The sequence below is a fragment of the Aspergillus puulaauensis genome, chromosome 2, assembly GCF_016861865.1.
Source record: "Aspergillus puulaauensis MK2 DNA, chromosome 2, nearly complete sequence".
NCBI classification, from domain to species: domain Eukaryota; kingdom Fungi; phylum Ascomycota; class Eurotiomycetes; order Eurotiales; family Aspergillaceae; genus Aspergillus; species Aspergillus puulaauensis.
The window spans coordinates 5,181,357-5,199,036 of record NC_054858.1 but is presented as its reverse complement, the minus strand read 5'-3'; the positions used below and the strand labels follow the sequence as shown (position 1 = coordinate 5,199,036).

The window sequence follows — 17,680 nt, the reverse complement described above, 5'->3', positions numbered from 1 at the left end:
ATGACCTCAGGACTGGCTATAAGGCCGCCTGTCCGCCCTCCCTGACCAGACTCCTCACACATCCATCGCTGAACCAGCATCGCCAACATGACCAGTACCGACAGCAACGGCCAAGCCTCCCCCGTCTCCTCCGTCGAGGAGTTCACCCAAACCGCCTTCGACTTCATCATCTGCGGCGGCGGTACAGCCGGATGCGCCATCGCAGCCCGCCTCAGCGAAGACCCCAGCGTGACCGTCGGAATCGTCGAAGCAGGCAAATACCGCATCGACGATCCAGTCATCGACACGCCCGCGGGCTTTTTCCAGGCATTCGAGAACCCCGACTACGACTGGTGTCTGTACACAGCGCCGCAGCCCGGCAACAATGGAAGAGTCCATAATATGCCGCGCGGAAAAGTCCTAGGTGGCTCCAGCGCAATCAACTACATGATGTACGTCCGGGGGTCACTGCAGGACTACGACGACTGGGCTGAGTTGGCCGGTGACGAGGGATGGTCTGCGGCGTCGATGAAGCAGTACATGCGCAAGCACGAGGTGCCACTCCTCCACGTCGTCTACTTATCGTCCAGCCCTAACAAGACAGACTCTCGAATCCGTCAACACCGCAATCGTCGACGCCCCATCGCCCCTCGTCGCAGAGAACCACGGCACAACCGGCCCAATCCGCACCAGCTTCAACGACGCGTATCTGCCCATCGACACTGAGATCGTCAAAGCTGCCGCTGAAACGACAGATCTCCCAAACAAGCCCGTGGACGCCTGGAGCGGCGACCACATCGGCTTCTACCACACTCTGGGTGCAGTCGCGCGCTCAGGGCCCAACGCCGGTAAACGCAGCTACGCCGGCCGCGAGTACTACGATGCCAACTCGTCACGGCCAAATCTCAAGCTCCTCTGCGAAGCGCGAGTCAACCGCGTCCTCCTCGACGGCACCAGAGCCACCGGCGTAAGCATCACCGTAGATGGAGAAGAGTATAGCCTCTCTGCAACCCGCGAGGTCATCGTCTGCGGGGGCACCATCCAGTCCCCCCAGATCCTCGAGCTGTCTGGAATCGGCGACCCAGCTATCCTCGCCGCCGCAGGTGTAGAATGCAAAGTCCCCAATCCCGCCGTCGGCGCCAACGTGCAAGACCACAGTCTGAGCCTCATAATCTGGGACCTCCACCCGGGCGTCGTCAGCTTAGACACCCTCTACCAAGTCCCCGAAGCCATGCAGGGCGCGGCAAAGCAGTACGCAGAAACAGGAACGGGTCCGCTGAGTGCTGTCTCCGGCACGCAGGGCTTCTTCCCTGCCAAACGCGTCCTGTCTGAGTCTGAGTTGGCAGAGGTGGTTCAGAGTATCCGGGATATCAAACCGACCACGCCGTTCCACGAGAAACAGCTCCAGCAAGTCATTGCCCACCTGCAGAGCGACATTTCCGCCAATATGCAGCTCGTCTTCCTGCCTGCAACGTTCAACACGAAGGACGGACTGGAGCATCAATCCAAACTCCTTGGGCCGCCAGGGCCAGACCAACCAGCCGGTGCTAGTGCTGCGCTTTGCATCCAGTATCCTGTATCGAGAGGGTACATCCATATCCAGAGTAATGGTATAGCCTCGCCCATCCATCCCAAACATTAGATCCACCCTGAACATAAGATCCAACTAACAAGAACAGACCCCGCCCAACCGCCAACAATCCAGCCAAACTACATCACCCAAGAAGCAGACGTAACCCTCATCGCCGCATTCCTGCGCTGGGCAGACAAGGTCGGTCTCGCCCCCTCAGTCTCCTCCTCCATCGCACGACGCACATTCCCAAGCCCGGAACTCGACATGCAAGACCTATCGCAGGCCAAACAGGCCGTGCGCGACGTCGTTGCGGGCGAATACCACATCTGCGGATCCGTGGCGATGGGTGATGCGCTGGACTCGAGCCTCCGAGTTAAGGGGGTGCAGGGGCTGCGTGTTGTCGACGCGTCCGTGTTTCCGAATAATGTCAGTGGGAATATTATGTCAAGTGTTTATGCTGTTGCGGAGAGGGCGGCGGATTTGGTGAAGGCTGAATATGGGCTTGTTTAGACACTATTCTAGTATACGGTTTATGCTTGCTGGTCTATCACCGTATATTTGTAGGGCTAGTCTACTTATAATCGTGCCATTTATTTATTATCCAGGTTGAGATTGAGTACTGTTCAAAGCATATACTTAAACATAGGCGACCGATCACCCATCTTCGCCATCTCATACGACGCATAATTTGAGACATCCATCTGCTCCCTCTTCCTATTAACCCGTTTATACGCCTGGCGCAGCACAAGCACCGCGCCGATGCCCACAACACAGAACCCGAGCTCCAGCGCATGTCCGAGCGTGTATTTCGGTGCGTCCTGCTCGCGGTAGAAATTTGATGCCATTGCTATACGCAATTTATCAGCCGGTTCAAATGGAGAGGGGGTGGGTTGGTTATTAAAGCATACCGCCAGCAAGATTCCCCAACCCGATATGCATTGCCATCCCGGCTGCGCGTTTGTAGTCGCCTGCGAGGTTGACGCTGATCCAAGTGATGTTTCCTGGGAAGGCAGGGTATATACCTAGTTCCATCAGCTACATGACACGACGGAGAGAATTGGAATGTAGACGCACCAACAACAGCAACGAAAACGCCAAAGTATACCACGCCTGGGACGCCGCGGTCTGACGAGGCCAGGACGATAATGAACCCGATGGCGATCAGGGACATGAAGAAGAGGATAAACGGCGAGCGTTTCTTATATCGGTCTGACAGCCAAGCACCGCCGACAGCGACAACAGCCGCTGTGATGTAGATCGGCACGGTCAGGAGCTGTGCGGTGGACGAGGTATAGCCTAGATCTTTAATGATGGAGGGGAGGAAGAAGGAGATTCCGTAGAGGGGGCAGGTTATACCCCAGTACACTGACGCCATTAGATTGGGCCCTTAAGAGCAGAAGACCGAAAAGAAAGACGAAGGAGGGGACATACTGAACAGCCCGATATAGATCTGCCAATCTGTCATGGCATCGACCACGTATTTAGTACGGAACTTGGCCTCTTCCTCGACGACTTCTTGCCGGGCCTCTCCAGACGTCTGTGTTCGCAGCGCATGAATCACGTACTCGCGTTCTGCGTCTGTCAGGAACGACGCCGTCTCTGGGAAGTCATACATGGTGAATGGCGCCACGACACCAACCAGGACTGTCAAAATTCCCTCGAGGATGAAGATCCAGCGCCATCCGGCATAGTTGCCCACACCGTCCATTTTCTAACATTGTGTGAGCAGGGGCAGGGTAGAGGTAAAGTGTGAGCGTACCGCAATGGCCCAGGCGAGGATACCGGAGAATGCACCGGCGACACTGGCTGCGCTGAAGAAGAAGGCCTGGCGGTATTGGGCGAGGTGACGAGGATACCAGAGGGTGATGTAGTATGCGATTCCGGGGTAGAGGCCGGCCTCTGTAGGTGTCCGTTCATGTCAGTTGTGCTCACGGTGATAGATACAGGTACAGGCATACCTGCGACGCCGAGGAAGAGACGAGCGATCAAAAGCCCGTGGTAGTCGTTGACAATGCCCATCAATGTCTAGATATATTAGTATCTTCTAGTGACTTGGATAAGCAGCGCACCATAACAATCCCCCACGCAACCATCAACAAAGGCAACAGCCTCGACGGCCTCAACTTCTTCAGCAGCAGATTACTCGGCAGCTCAAACGCAACATAAGTAAAGAAAAACACCGTCACTGTTGGTCAGCAAATACCGAACCAGGTTATCCGCTTCACACATACAGCACCAGTTATACTGCGGCCCCGTCATATGCAAATCATCCAGCATCCCCTCGATCTTCGCATTGCCAATATTTCCCCGATCCAGAAACGCGAGCAGGTACAGCAGCGCCAGCATCGGAATCAGACGCAGGTCCATCTTGCGGAGGACGCGCTTCTGCATCGCCGGCGAGAAAGCCGTCGCAGCATCCCCCACAGAGCCAAGCGGGCTGGCAGCGGCATTTTCGTGCTCCAGCGCCGACGCACCGGGCTTTTCGAGGTCAGTATTGTAGAGCGACATCGTGCGAATCCACTGGACAGTCAAGTCAGTCAAGTCAAGGCTTCAGCGCTGTTAAATACCCTAACCCCCTCACTGAAGACACCCCCCGCTGGCGCAGTCCCCCGCATTCCGCACGGGCGAGACCCCCAGACTGAGTGTCAGTGTAAGCCATTGAGCGGATACGATACGAGGCAAACCCGCAGGCGCAATTCGCTGTCCAGGTTGCACCGATCCACTGACACGCACGGGACAGTCTTGGCTCGTTCTTGATCATCATTAACTTGAGTCTTGTATTGTTCATCGGATCCGATGCAGCAAGTCGGATCCGCTCCGATGGTCTGATGTAGGTCGGCAGTTGCGCGGTGCATGCCGGTAATTGAGAGCAGGGGATGTTTTTATAACTCAATCATTTCATTTCATGTAGAACCTGTCTTCATTCAATCACCAAAATGGCGCTGCATACTCCCCAAGGATCTGTCGTGATTATCGGCGCAGGCACCCAGGGTCGCCGCCTGGCCTATATGGTGAGCACAAGTTAACACTATTTAATATAGGCACTGACAGCCATAGTGGTCCAGTCGCGGGGGCTCAGTATACCTAGTCGACCTAAACCAGCAACAACTCGAAGATGGACTAAAATACGTCCAGCAACTCCGTACCGAAGCCACACAGCACTCTGGGAACTGGGGAGATGTGCATATATCCACGCCTAACTCGCTCGAGTCTATACTACAGAGCGCATGGCTCGTTGTTGAGGTAGACAAAGTCGGTTCTCTTGGTGAATTCTTGTTAACATCCCCAGTGCGTTCCAGAGAACCTAGCATTGAAGCAGAAGATTCTCTCGCAACTCGACACCCTCGCGCCCAGCAACACCATCATCGCCTCAAACTCCAGCAGCTACGGAATTGGAGAAGTTATTGAAGGCATGGACCTTAAGTGCAGTAGCAGACTGCTCAGTGCGCACTGCTGTAAGTATTATATCTCATGGATCCATACCACGCTGACCATTTAGACTGGCCTCCAGAGACATCAGGTATTACCTCGAATCCTTCCCTACCAGATGAGACTAATTTGTTAGCTATCGAGTTAATGGGCCATGCGGATACTGATCCCACCCTGATCGATCTTCTCTTCGGCCAATGTGAGAAGCACGGCTTCTCGCCATTCCGCGTCCGCCAGAGCTCCATCGGATACATCTACAACCGGTACGCCACCCCCTTTGACTAGAATCGTTAACTAACATCCGACTTCAGTATCTGGGCGGCTATTAAACGTGAAACATTACTTGCGCTGTCCGAAGGAATCTGCGACCCCGAGGAAATCGATGCTATCTTCAAGGATGTCCTGAAAACACCAAAAGGCCCGTGCGAACAGATGGACGTCGTGGGTCTGGACGTTGTGCTTGATATCGAAAAGCACTATGCCGACGCCCGCAGCGGCCTTCCCAGTGAGCCTCAGGAATATCTACACAAGATGATACAAGATGGGAAATTGGGTGTCAAGAGTGGGAGCGGGTTTTACGACTATAAAGCCGATCGCCACCAAGACTAAGCTTGTCCAGGTGTATATACATTCTATAATTATAATCGTCAGGTTAAATCGAATACGGAACAGGCGGCTCTCCAGAATAATGAGACTCTTTTGAAAACGACTCTCGCGCCGCCTTGACAGATTTGCTCTGCGGGAGATGGTTCAGGGCCCGTTCCAGGACAGACCGCACACTCGCATGGCCGCTGTGGGTGATCTTTCTCTGTTCCAGTTCGCGGTCGATGGCTACCTGGACAAGCTGTACGGCAGCAACGACATGATGTGGATACGGGTCGATTGAAATTAGAGGAACTGTCACCAATGCTTCGGTGGCGCCGACATGGTCCGGAACCCCGGAGTCTATGTTGATAGCCATTGTTGTGGTATTGTGCAGCCCGAATGCCAATGTGTTTACCACGACGCTCTCCACGCTCGCAATGGTCTCTTTTATCTCGTTGAATAGGTCTAGCCGGTCTGTTGCCTCGATCGCGTTCGCCATTAGCAGTATGGAGAGGTGGTAGTGCAACATGAGAGAGTCTACACTGTTAACAGCCTGTATAAACCAAGAGGCGGGAGTACTCACACCAACGAAACTTTGTATGCTGCCCCAGGAATGGCATGCGTTGTTCACAAGCCTCCAGTGGCCGCTTGTAAGTATCATTGAACTGTCTCATAGCTTCAACAACAAGGCTAAACGCCCTCTGTACCTCCGACTCATCATGCCCATCCCGCAACGCCTCCTTGAGAATCGCCGCCAGTTTCCACGTCAACAGCTTCCACGCTGTCCCACTGGCAATAATCTGGTTCGCCCTGTCATCTGTCACCACATAAACACCCTCAGCCTGCCAATTCTGCCACTTATCCCTAAACATCGTGGCCCCAGCCCTAACTAGGCTCCAGGACATCTCCGCCTCAAACCCAAACAGCCCCGCCGCAAGAAGCGACTGACAATTCAGTGTCAGCGAAGCAGAGGTATCAAAGGTCAATGCCGCATAATACGCTATATTCTCTGCCGCAATGAAATCTGTCGTCCGCACCGTCTCTGGAATCGGCGGGATCGCTTCTGACTTTGTCGGCTGCGACACTTTTGTCCCGTTGAACCGCAGACTCCGCTGGCGCGCGCGCAGGGTCTGGATCTGTTGCAGGGCAGCGTGGATGCACACCTGCCCGAATATCCCATCTGCCTCTTCCTCCTCCGAGACATCTGCAGGGACCGGAGTCAACGCGAACAGAAACAGAGAGAGAATGGACCGGTACGAAATGCGATTGATCACACGGAGCATATCCCGTCGGGCATGTCTCCAAAGACTATGGATAACGCTCTGGTAGTGCGATGATGTATTCGGCTCGCGAGACACAAGTGGTAACCATCTCGCTGCAAAGGCCGCTATGGTCCCATGGAGAGACTCCTCTGCCTGCCGGTCTCGTGAGCTCTGCCCTCGGTGATGCTCTTTCAAACCCTGAGGCGAATCCGCCTGTGACATCTCTTCCATCCAGCGATCAAGTCGTTCGCAGACCTCGGCGATGCTATTCCGGTCTTCACCCGTGCAGCTCCCTGCTCTGGTATATGTCAGTACAGTTCAACAGGTCCATACCAAGAACGTACAAAAACGGACACCCATATCGACTCATCCACGAGCCGAATATCGTATCGAAGCCAGCTAGATAAATAACCCGTGCCATGCGAGCATCAGATACACTCAGCCCAGCCGTCGGCGACGGTGCCAATATCGCAGGGTCAATTAACGTCTCCGGTCGAGTTCCATTCTGGACAAGTCGATCCCCGTCGATTGTCTTTGGTGCTAAATCGTGCGGACTACCAAGAGACTCGGCAGGTGCAGACGTCGGCGAACTCGACGTCCTCCCACCCGCGGGCAGATCAGACAAAGCTCCATTACTCTTACTCGTACTCGCCGTTGAAGACGCAGACTTCTGACGAGCATGAGCATGCGCACGACTCTTGCGCGAATTGCCCTTTTTCGCCTTCTGCGGCTGGATTCGATTCATCCACTGCCAAACCAGTCAGTTAAAATAATCGGAGTCGCACTAGATGCTACCCGGTAGGTAGGTAGGTAGATGGTGGGTCAAACCTCAAAAGTGCACCTCTCATTGCGGCGCGTACATCGCGAACAAGAAACCGGGGAAGCGCCCGGGTGGCCACTGCCAGCGCCACGGGCCAAAGCATCACAGCGCACCCTCAACCGCCGGCATTCATCGCAGCTGGAGAACTGCTTGCGCCGTGCAACAAGATCAGTCATGGTACTAGAATTTGGAGTAAGTACAGGAATGCAAGGGGGCAAGGATTCCCTTCCAGGCATGGTGGTTCGTTGAATCGTTGCTGGGCAGAGTCCAGGGAGTCGCGGACTGCAGAGTCAGGTCCGTGCTTCTTTTGTGCTCCACTATTTTATGCATTTTGGATTACGTACGAGGATTTTGTGCTTGGCATAGTGCGGGGGTGGTGGCAACACGTGATTTCATTCTGGGGCCGGTGAGCTCCGATTGGTCAATGCTCAGCTTGCCGTTTGGGGTATCTGGGGTTGACGATCTTAGGGGCCTTGAAGTTCGTGATTGCCTGGCAAACAATGCAGTAAACGCAACTGTCCGCAATTACAATGAAAGTGTTTGCATTTGTCACATCACCTGTCTTCTCACAATCACTGTCTATAAGTCTACTTCAGTCAGTGTTGGTTCTGCAGATTCTCCCTGTTTGGATATCATCTACACTTCAATATGTTTCATCTGTCCCAAATGAACCGCCGAGAGTCTATTTGGGCAGGTGCCAGTACACCGGTCGCACCTTCCTCGGTGGAAGTTCCACACAAGGAAGGTGCAATGGCATGGGTCGTTCCTGCCTATTCGAAACAGTCCCCATCGCACCTTCCCAAGATACCTACTATTGTGGCTCCTCCCAAAATGGCAGTTGCGATGGTGCTCAATCCAGTATACAAGCTGTGGTCGGGAGGGCTTATAATACAGATCTACAGAAAGTTGCCAATATGCCCAGGTTGTTAATGTATAAGATCAAGTCCTATTAGACATTAATGATAACTTTACAACCTTCAGATCGAAAAGCAAATGGTTCATGCACATGCATAATGTCATTTCGCATTTGAAACTGTACATAGAATATGGAAGGCTCATTGCCTTCTCCTAACAATAACATTAGGGCCGGTCTTCGAAGCCACAAAATGATCCACCATCTTAAACTGGCCAGTCTCATCCTCGCCAGTGGAGTCTGCCAGCTCAAAGTCGAATAGGTACATGATTCTGGCTAGGGTGATTCGCATTTCCATCAAGGCCATGCTCTTTCCAATACAACCGCGGGGTCCAATGCTGAATGGGCAGAAGGCCTTGCGGGCAATTTCAACATCGTCCTTGGTCACTGTCCAGGCGTCGTCCATCGTCTTGCAGACTGCCCCTTCGATCCAGCGGTCGGGCAGGTAGCTCAACGGTTCGCGGTAGTAGTCCGGTCTTCGGTGGATGGTGTACGGAGGTGTTCCGCATCCAGTGCCTTCAGGCAGAACAAGGCCATCTACAGTGACAACAGGATCTGAGGCCTCTCGCGGGATCGATCCGGCAACAGCGGGGGCGAGGCGCATAGCCTCGTCAATGCACGCCTTCAAGTACGTCAACTGATTCAATTCGGGACCGGTCACGATCTGCTCCACCTCGCTGAAATGCGACCGTACCTCCTCCTTCAATTTCTGCATGGCGTTGGGGTTTCGGACTAGATGGAACATTGCGGCGGAGAGACTGGTGGATGTGGTGTCGCTACCGGCAATCATCAGGACGTTCGCTTCTCCCCAGAGTTCCTGAGTCGCAAGACCCTTTCCGGTTTCAGGATCACGGGCATTAAGGAGGTAGTAGAAGAAGTCCTTCTTCGCGTCTTTTCCGAGCGAAGCTCTCTCCTGGGCGCGCTTATTAGCTTCCTGTCGCGACTCCATGATAAAATTCCACCGGTCATTCGTCAGTCGGCGAATAAATATCTGGTCAAGATGCCAGCGGTGCAGAGGCATCCAGAGACCGCACTATTCATGTCAGTGATGTTCTACCTGGAAATACCGAGAAACGTACAACGTAGTGCCTGTATGCCGCCCGGTCAACCAAATGGACCATGCGCCTCTTCGCGCCATCAATCAGCATATCAAAACTCTTCCCAAAGCAGAGCTCTCCCATAACATCGTAAGTCAAGTACCCAAACCAATTCGCCATGTTAAACGTCGCACCATCTTGCGGGTTACTCGGCTGCAGCCCTTTCGGCTCACGGCCTAGAATCGAGCACAGCTGGCGCACATGCAGGAGCATAACATCCTCCATTCCCTTGAGCGCATTATCTGAGAACGCCTGGCTAAGCACGCGACGCTTCCGGCCGTGGATCATCTTGTCAATCGCATTGTGCGTGTTGTATACTCCCGAAATGGCCGGGAACGAGTTGTAAAAGTCCGCCTTTCGGAACCGATTCCCATGGCCGTAGATCTTATGCAGGCCCTCGACGGAATTAACCGAAACAAAGTTCGGCGCGAGACGCACATGCGGGCCATATTGTTGGTGCAGTTCATAAATCCATAGATGCCGGTCCCCCTTCAAACCATGATAAAGCTGAGCAAAGGGTGTAACAGAAGCGAGAAACGGACCGGGAACGCTCGACAGGGGATGCAGGAACTTGGCGTATGCAATCCAGATGAGTGGCTGTAGAAAAGTCCGAGTCAGTTAGCGGCTTAGGGTGCGGTTTGATTCGGGGGTCTATACCAAGACGACGCTCAACGCCAGGAGCCCCGTTGACCAGGATCCCGGCAGGATACAGTGCAGCATGGTTGTCGCGACCATTCTTACTCGGTTGGTAATCGATTCAGCCTTACTGCCGCTCCCTCTTTATTACCAGCATTATGGGCAGTGTTTAAGTAGGTAGGGGCGCGGCTACCGTCGGTAATACCAAAGTACGTCACTACTCGGCTACCGGCGGTATTCCTGTAAATTTATACGGAATGTCTTTAATCGGCCACCTCCCATTCGCTCGCGTCGTCATCTGTGTTCACCCGCACGGGTATTTCGTTTTCCAAACGCGGATATCTTGGACTGAATCGCGGGGTCATTCAGTGTGCTGGTTAATCTTCGGCGGCGCGAAGTGGTCCCTCCGATATATATCTCCATACATGTCTCCGCCAAGTTGCCCTGTTGTTTCGGCTCATCGCGGGAAATTCAGTAAGACCGGATGTTTTGCGTCCGGTTTCGGCTTGAATAATATGCTTACGCAAGTGTTGATTTCTAATTCATTACTGTTGTTTGCTGGGCTCGACAGGGCTCGACTCTTAGGGCTTCGGCGCGATTCACAAACGGTTTCCTGTTCAATTTTGAAACGCTCCAATCGCCTCGCATTCCGCGCTTGAGTGGGGCCTGGATTTGGATCAGTTGTAGGGGTATGAGATGATTGGATCTTTTTGGGCATCTGGCACTTGGGTAATGCCAGCCCAATTCAGGATACTTCTAAGGTTGACATTACAGCGAATATTTATACCGACTGCGCCCCAGTCACAATGACGAAATTCTGACAAACAAGAATACATGTACCATTCAAACGGTTGGACATCTAAGAGTAGGTTTCTCAAGTTTAAGACGCTAGTGTGGACCATGGAGTGTCGGTCAAGCTACAATAAGCTCGGACAAACTCCAGTATAGTGGGACACCGGACCATGACATTATATTCTCCGTATGTTGCACTATATGTATTGGGGAGTGCTGTACTACAGTGCTCTCACAATATAAATATAATCACTAAGGCTCGATGGAAGGAGAACGGGCGACCTATCTGAACAAGCAAGTGTCAGTTCAACTCCCATAAAACGATGGCAGATATGCATCAGACAACAAAGTGTTCAGTAACCTTGGGTAGTACGCATAATACAACAGACTTAAGCAAAACTGATGTTTCATTTCGGCGAGTGAAAGGTTGTGTTCATCATGGAAGGGTTGAGATTGGAATGAAGGGGATGCTTACCACTGCTAAATTGCTCCCCTGGCTGTCAATGCGGATATTAAGCAAGAAACAGCCATGGCTCCATCGAAAGGCAGTCAAAGAAGCGAAGTCAGGTCGATTTTATATCTGTATTTATATCTGTATATCGGCGGGAGGCGCCAGGGCTCGGCATCGAAGCTAAGGAATATGCAATCTCAACCCGTGGAGGCGTGTCTTGTCGGGCTCTGAAAAGGGAAAAGTGACTGACTATCATTGATCTTGAATTTATTTTGAACATGCTGATTTGCAGAGACTCATGCCTCGAATCAGTTGAGTCATTCCTTGCAAGGAGCACCTCGTATTCGGGACATGGATCCTCTGTGAGTCAAGCACTAGATGATCCTTCCATTGGGAGATCCACCAGGCATACGGAGTCAAGTAATAACGCTTGTGATAAGAGGAAGAAACTGTTTCATTCATTTCTACACGCCTCCAGTGTACTTGAGTTCCATTGAGTACTTTGAAGAAGAGCGATTACTGACTGCCATTATTGCCAGTTTTATCAAACCTTACAAATTTGCCGGACAATTAGCACTGCCTTTCTCGTATCATCGAATATCTTCTGAATAATTTCTCTTGTCAGATCATAAAACTACATGATTTTCGGCTCCGATCTCATACTTCACTTGGGCCCACGTGAGCTGCGGCTTGATTTGCTGTCTTTGCAGGTAACATATGTTTGTCGCTGGGAGGTTCTGGAACTATACCGGACAATAGCAAGAAAATGCTTGTGCAGTATGTTGAATGACTTCTGCAGCTCCTGCCCTCTCGCTTCGTATAGAACAATGACCCGCGACATATTCGGCTACCTAGTGCACACGTGATTCTGATCTCAATCGGCTTCAACGTTGAGCTGCAAGGTTGTTCCAGAATCAAGCTATCAATCTTACCCGAATTCCGACTCATATTTCAACACAGAATGCCCCTCCCGCAGCACCCAGCACGGGGAGTGAGAATTCGCTCGATATCGTGGGCCCACATTCCTCGCTTCCTCGATGGCCATTCCTTGGAACAGCACTGCTGCGCTGTGCGATTGGCGGCACCTTGGACCGACCGTCCCGTGACTTGCACTTCCAAGGCAGAGACATCCATGTCCACCCCTCTTGAGCCACTCTCTTTTTTCAACATCAATTCAGCGTTGAATTGGATGCGCTGGAGATGTCTTCCTCCGCTATTTCTCTCACGCCTGTGCCCTCTGTGGCTTGACTCGGCTAAGACTTTTGATAGCCACTGCCCCGCAGCGATATCGAAGCTGCCGGGGGTTTCGCCTCGCCCACCCTGGATTGCTGCTTCTACGGAGCCTTGCGACTAGGAAGCAGCCGCTGTCAGATCCAACCTAATGCACCTAGTTCCCTGAGCGCGCTTGAACCCTGTGACGTCCTGCGCTCTCCCCTTGGGGATGTCCGACCATCCCCCTCCCCGCCCGGAGCACCCCTCCCACGAGGGAACGCCCACCCCCGGTACCTCAACAACACCAGAACAGGGAGGAGGCTCTGGTAGATCGCACGATACATCTATCGGAACGGCTGATCGAGTCTTCCCAATCCGATCACTTGTCTCGCTTGACCCCTCGGCACGCAACGATGTGTCTCACGCCACGAACCCAACCCTATCTCCTACCGGAGGCGCTCGGCATTATTCGATTATAGACGATCAAACCTGGACACGAATGCGATCAGAATCGGAGAGCAGGACAAATTCAATCGACCTGAGTGGCGGTACTCGACCTACACCGCAGACTTCGGAGCCCGCGTCGTCTCAGCGGATGTCCGAATCGTCTACCCGACCTCGATCGAACACTTTAGGATCGCGGAAGGGTGATGATAACACGGTTTTTACTCCTACCTCTCAAGACGAACCCGACCAGGAAGCTTACGAGCTTATGACCTCGCGGTTCCGTCATATTGTGACTGACGACGGACATGCTGTGATCACCGGGAGGACCGTCGACTCGTTCAAAGCTTGTGAAGATGAGCCGATCCATATTCCGGGCGCAATTCAGAGTTTTGGTGCTTTGGTTGCTGTATGTGAGGAGCCCAACGAGCAGATGGTCGTTCGCGTCGTGAGCGAGAACTCAAAGGACATTCTCGGCTACTCCCCGAATGATCTCTTTTCTCTTTCTACCTTCTGCGATATTCTCTCAGATGACGAGACAGACACATTTTTGGACCACGTGGATTTTGTCCGGGACGAGGGTTACGACCCGGCAGTGGATGGCCCGGAGGTATTTATCCTCACCGTGAATACACCCGACGGTAGCACAGTTCGGTTATGGTGCGCCATGCATAACAGTCCAACAACCAATGGCTTGGTTGTTTGCGAGTTCGAATTGGAGGATGATCATGCCAGCCCTCTGACCGTGTCGGGCCAGATCTCGCCTGCAGCTCCCGCGAATACTCTCGACGTGAAGCCAACGATGGAACAGATGACTGGTAGTACAACCACGATCAATCAACCATTGCGCGTCCTGCGCCGCGCCCGCCGGCGAAAGGGTGAAGCAGCCGCGATGGAGGTTTTCGGCATCGTCAGCCAGATTCAGGAGCAACTGGCTCGTGCGGATAGCATGGATACGCTTCTGGATACAACTGCGGGTATCGTAAAGGAGTTGACCGGCTTTCACCGTATCTTGGTCTACGAATTTGACTCGGAGTTCAACGGTAAAGTTGTCGCAGAATTAGTCGACCCCACCATGAGTATCGACTTGTTCAAGGGCCTGCACTTCCCAGCTGGTGACATACCAAAACAAGCGCGAGACTTGTACCGGATCAATAAAGTTCGGTTGCTCTATGATCGCGATCATGTAACCGCACGGCTGGTGTGTCGGACGCTCGAGGATCTTGAAACGCCCTTGGACATGACCCATTCCTATCTTCGCGCCATGTCTCCCATCCACATTAAATACTTGGCCAATATGGAAGTTCGATCGTCCATGTCTATTAGCGTGAACGGTCCGAACGACTTATGGGGCCTTATTTCATGCCATTCATACGGCTCTCGGGGGATGAGAGTATCATTCCCCATTCGGAAAATGTGCCGACTAATTGGTGACACCGTCTCTCGAAACATCGAACGCCTATCCTATGCGTCTCGGCTGCAAGCACGCAAGCTTATCAACACAGTGCCGACAGATGCAAATCCCTCTGGATATATCGTCGCCTCGTCAGATGATCTGCTTCGATTAGTCGATGCCGACTACGGAGCTCTGTGCATTCGCGGGGAGATCAAAATTCTGGCAAAATCACATCAGTCACAAGAGATGCTCGCATTGTTGGAGTATCTAAGAGTGCGAAAGCATAACTCTGTCCTCACTTCTAGCCATATCGTTAAGGACTTTCAGGACCTCCATTATCCCCCAGGCTTCAAAAATATTTCAGGACTGCTTTACGTACCTCTGTCCACGGATGGGCAGGATTTCATTGCCTTCTTCCGTCGCGGTCAATTAACCGAGGTGAAGTGGGGTGGCAACCCCAACTTGGCCAAGTTCTCTGAGGGCCACTTGGAGCCCCGGAAGAGCTTTCAGACATGGAGTGAGACAGTTTTGGACCGGTGCCGTGACTGGACCGAGTCTGAGGTAGACACTGCCGCTGTTCTTTGTCTAGTATACGGCAAGTTCATCAAGGTCTGGCGACAGCAGGAGGCCGCCCTAGAGAGCTCCAGCCTCACCAAGTTGCTTCTGGCGAACTCTGCCCATGAGGTACGCACGCCGCTGAATGCCATTGTCAACTACTTGGAGATTGCCCTCGAAGGAGCATTGGACGGCGAGACACGGGATCACTTGAGCAAATCCCACTCGGCTTCCAAGTCCTTGATATATGTCATTAATGATCTTCTCGATCTTACCAATGTGGAGAAAGGGCAAAACCTCATTAAAGATGAGCCCTTCGACTTGCCGGCAACGCTCAAAGAGGCAACAGCCATGTTTGAAAGCGAGACGAATAGAAAGTCTTTGAAATACACGGTGATACAGCACCCTGGGATCCCCGATACCGTGGTCGGAGATCAGCGGCGTGTCCGACAGTCGATTAGCAATCTCGTCTCCAACGCAATCCAACATACCACCGAGGGTAGTGTGACTGTGGAAATGTGGCATGCTCCTGGCGAAGGTGATCCGGACAAGCCGACGGTGAAAATTGCGGTTCTGGATACAGGGGACGGAATCTCACCGGCTACACTTGAGCGACTATTCCGGGAGCTGGAGCAGGTCACTGGGGAGGACGATTCCGAGAACCGTGGTGACAATGGGGAGAATACTTCGCTCGAAGGCGCTGCTCCGCAAGAGAAGACCGTTTTGGGACTCGGTCTGGCGCTGGTTGCTCGAATAGTGCGCAACATGCACGGACAACTGACGGTGAGATCCGAAGAGGGCAAAGGCAGCCGATTCCAGATTTCACTGCAACTCCCGGTTCCTGATGGGTCAGAGACTCCAAGCCCGGGCCTCGCAAGCGGTCCGGTCGCGACCAAAGACTCTGTGGCTGCATTTCCTACTCAGGGAGATATGGTTCTTGTCGATAACACCTCTGCTTCGAAACGTAACAGTCCTCCTGGCACTGGCTCAGAGGATAGTACCCCGAAAGCCGAACAGAATACGCCGCGTGGAACTGCACAGCCTCTAGATCAGGTTGAAAAACAACTGAGAGACTCCGCAGAGGCAGCCTCCCATCAACTCGGATCAGCTGCCAAGCCTACTTCTAAACCATATGAGTCCGAGTCGCCCCTTCGAGTGCTTGTGGCTGAAGATGATCCTATCAACGCGAAAATATTACAAAAGCGACTGGGGAAACTCGGGTACACTGTCAAGTGGACAATGAACGGGGAGGAGTGCGCGAATGCGTACGCCCAAGACCCGACGCAGTGGGATGTGGTGTTGATGGACATTCAGGTAAGTTGCTGCTAGTGTAAAGTAGGAATTTATACTTACGGCGATATAGATGCCCATTCTCGACGGTATGGATTCCACAAAACGAATTCGCGAATTCGAAAAACAGCACGTCTCACCCAACCTCCATGTCCCCGTCTTTGCCGTATCGGCGTCTCTCCTCGAGAAGGACGCGCAGATGTACATAGACCTAGGCTTCGACGGATGGATCATGAAGCCGATCAACTTCGAACGCCTCAACACACTTCTCGCCGGCCTCCACCAGGAACACGCACGGAACGGAGCCGTTTACAAACCGGGCCAGTGGGAAAAAGGAGGATGGTTCACGCGGTACACGTCGTGAGCTTATTTTGTTCATTTTGCACGAAGACACTCGGTCATATGCGAGGGTGCCTGGCGCACCTCGCTTTTTTTAATAGTTATGATACCATACTGTATATACATAATATCCGCATGGCTGAGCGAGTTGCACAATAAAACAGCATTGCATATTAACATTTTGGATCAAGTCTCAACCCATTTTAAACATAAACCGGCTGCTCCATCCCCGGACTCGCCTTATACGAAATCCTGCCAGCCGGCAAAAAGAACAAGGCCACCAGGGCACCCCCTCTGACCTCCGGATAATGATGCGTCCCGGCAGCAGGCGACGTCCACCCAGCCCCCATCCACCCATTCATCCCCTTCAACTCGGCAGAGTCATCAATCTGCACCACGCAATTAATCTCCCCATACGGATGCAGATGGTACTGCCCGCGATACTCGTCCTCACTGTCCATATACACGGTCGTGATGCTGAAATAGCGCGTGCGCTCCGAGGGCGAGCACAGCCTGCTCCGCCGGTATTTGGGGCCGTCCAGCTCGTCGGTCGCGATCCAGTCTTCGTTGTTGGCGATGCCGGTGCGGATTAGGCGGCAGAAGTCTTCGTAGAAGGGGTTTCCGGGGCCGTAGTTGGTGTTTAGGTGGGTTTCGAGGTTCTTGCCTGGTGTTCTAAGATTGTTAGACCCGACTAAGAGTGGTGAGTGGATGGGGTGGGGGGGAATACAGATCAGCCACTTCGGCGAAGAATTCCTGTGCTCTCGTGATGAGTTTCTCTGCGTTTGGATGGAGGGTCGACATATTGAGAGTTGTAGACTGCAGACTGTAGTTGTTCCAAGAGCGACCGCGGGGTGATCTTGATAAAGATGGAGAAGAATGCGGAGAAGAAGATCCGAGGCTGCTGGCA

At 52.9% G+C, this 17,680-nt stretch overlaps 7 protein-coding genes across 7 annotated transcripts; 3 read left to right on the top strand and 4 right to left on the bottom strand.

The window, feature by feature from the left end:
* Positions 1-87: 87 nt before the first annotated feature.
* APUU_22105A (GMC family oxidoreductase) lies at positions 88-2,062 on the top strand (the record flags this gene model as incomplete). The annotated part of the gene is made up of 3 exons (XM_041700932.1): positions 88-534; positions 584-1,589; positions 1,659-2,062. The coding sequence occupies 3 exons, from the start codon at positions 88-90 to the stop codon at positions 2,060-2,062; spliced, it is 1,857 nt and encodes a 618-aa protein (XP_041553867.1).
* A 113-nt stretch (positions 2,063-2,175) lies between these two features.
* On the bottom strand, positions 2,176-4,060 carry APUU_22104S (uncharacterized protein; the record flags this gene model as incomplete). The annotated part of the gene is made up of 7 exons (XM_041700931.1): positions 2,176-2,399; positions 2,461-2,574; positions 2,627-2,917; positions 2,984-3,263; positions 3,312-3,451; positions 3,511-3,577; positions 3,761-4,060. 7 exons carry the CDS (start codon positions 4,058-4,060, stop codon positions 2,176-2,178), a joined length of 1,416 nt encoding a protein of 471 aa, XP_041553866.1.
* Positions 4,061-4,488: 428 nt separating this feature from the next.
* On the top strand, positions 4,489-5,590 carry APUU_22103A (3-hydroxyacyl-CoA dehydrogenase family protein; the record flags this gene model as incomplete). Its single annotated transcript, XM_041700928.1, has 6 exons — positions 4,489-4,563; positions 4,610-4,795; positions 4,842-5,007; positions 5,052-5,072; positions 5,118-5,244; positions 5,293-5,590. 6 exons carry the CDS (start codon positions 4,489-4,491, stop codon positions 5,588-5,590), a joined length of 873 nt encoding a protein of 290 aa, XP_041553865.1.
* A 43-nt stretch (positions 5,591-5,633) lies between these two features.
* Positions 5,634-7,824, bottom strand: APUU_22102S (Zn(II)2Cys6 transcription factor domain-containing protein; the record flags this gene model as incomplete). Its single annotated transcript, XM_041700927.1, has 4 exons — positions 5,634-6,103; positions 6,150-7,126; positions 7,173-7,576; positions 7,657-7,824. 4 exons carry the CDS (start codon positions 7,822-7,824, stop codon positions 5,634-5,636), a joined length of 2,019 nt encoding a protein of 672 aa, XP_041553864.1.
* An 879-nt stretch (positions 7,825-8,703) lies between these two features.
* Positions 8,704-10,393, bottom strand: APUU_22101S (cytochrome P450; the record flags this gene model as incomplete). Its single annotated transcript, XM_041700926.1, has 3 exons — positions 8,704-9,594; positions 9,641-10,255; positions 10,316-10,393. 3 exons carry the CDS (start codon positions 10,391-10,393, stop codon positions 8,704-8,706), a joined length of 1,584 nt encoding a protein of 527 aa, XP_041553863.1.
* Positions 10,394-12,978: 2,585 nt separating this feature from the next.
* On the top strand, positions 12,979-16,798 carry fphA (putative sensor histidine kinase/response regulator; the record flags this gene model as incomplete). The annotated part of the gene is made up of 2 exons (XM_041700925.1): positions 12,979-16,458; positions 16,508-16,798. The coding sequence occupies 2 exons, from the start codon at positions 12,979-12,981 to the stop codon at positions 16,796-16,798; spliced, it is 3,771 nt and encodes a 1,256-aa protein (XP_041553862.1).
* Positions 16,799-16,976: 178 nt separating this feature from the next.
* On the bottom strand, positions 16,977-17,574 carry APUU_22099S (DUF4863 family protein; the record flags this gene model as incomplete). The annotated part of the gene is made up of 2 exons (XM_041700924.1): positions 16,977-17,445; positions 17,501-17,574. The coding sequence occupies 2 exons, from the start codon at positions 17,572-17,574 to the stop codon at positions 16,977-16,979; spliced, it is 543 nt and encodes a 180-aa protein (XP_041553861.1).
* Positions 17,575-17,680: the final 106 nt, after the last annotated feature.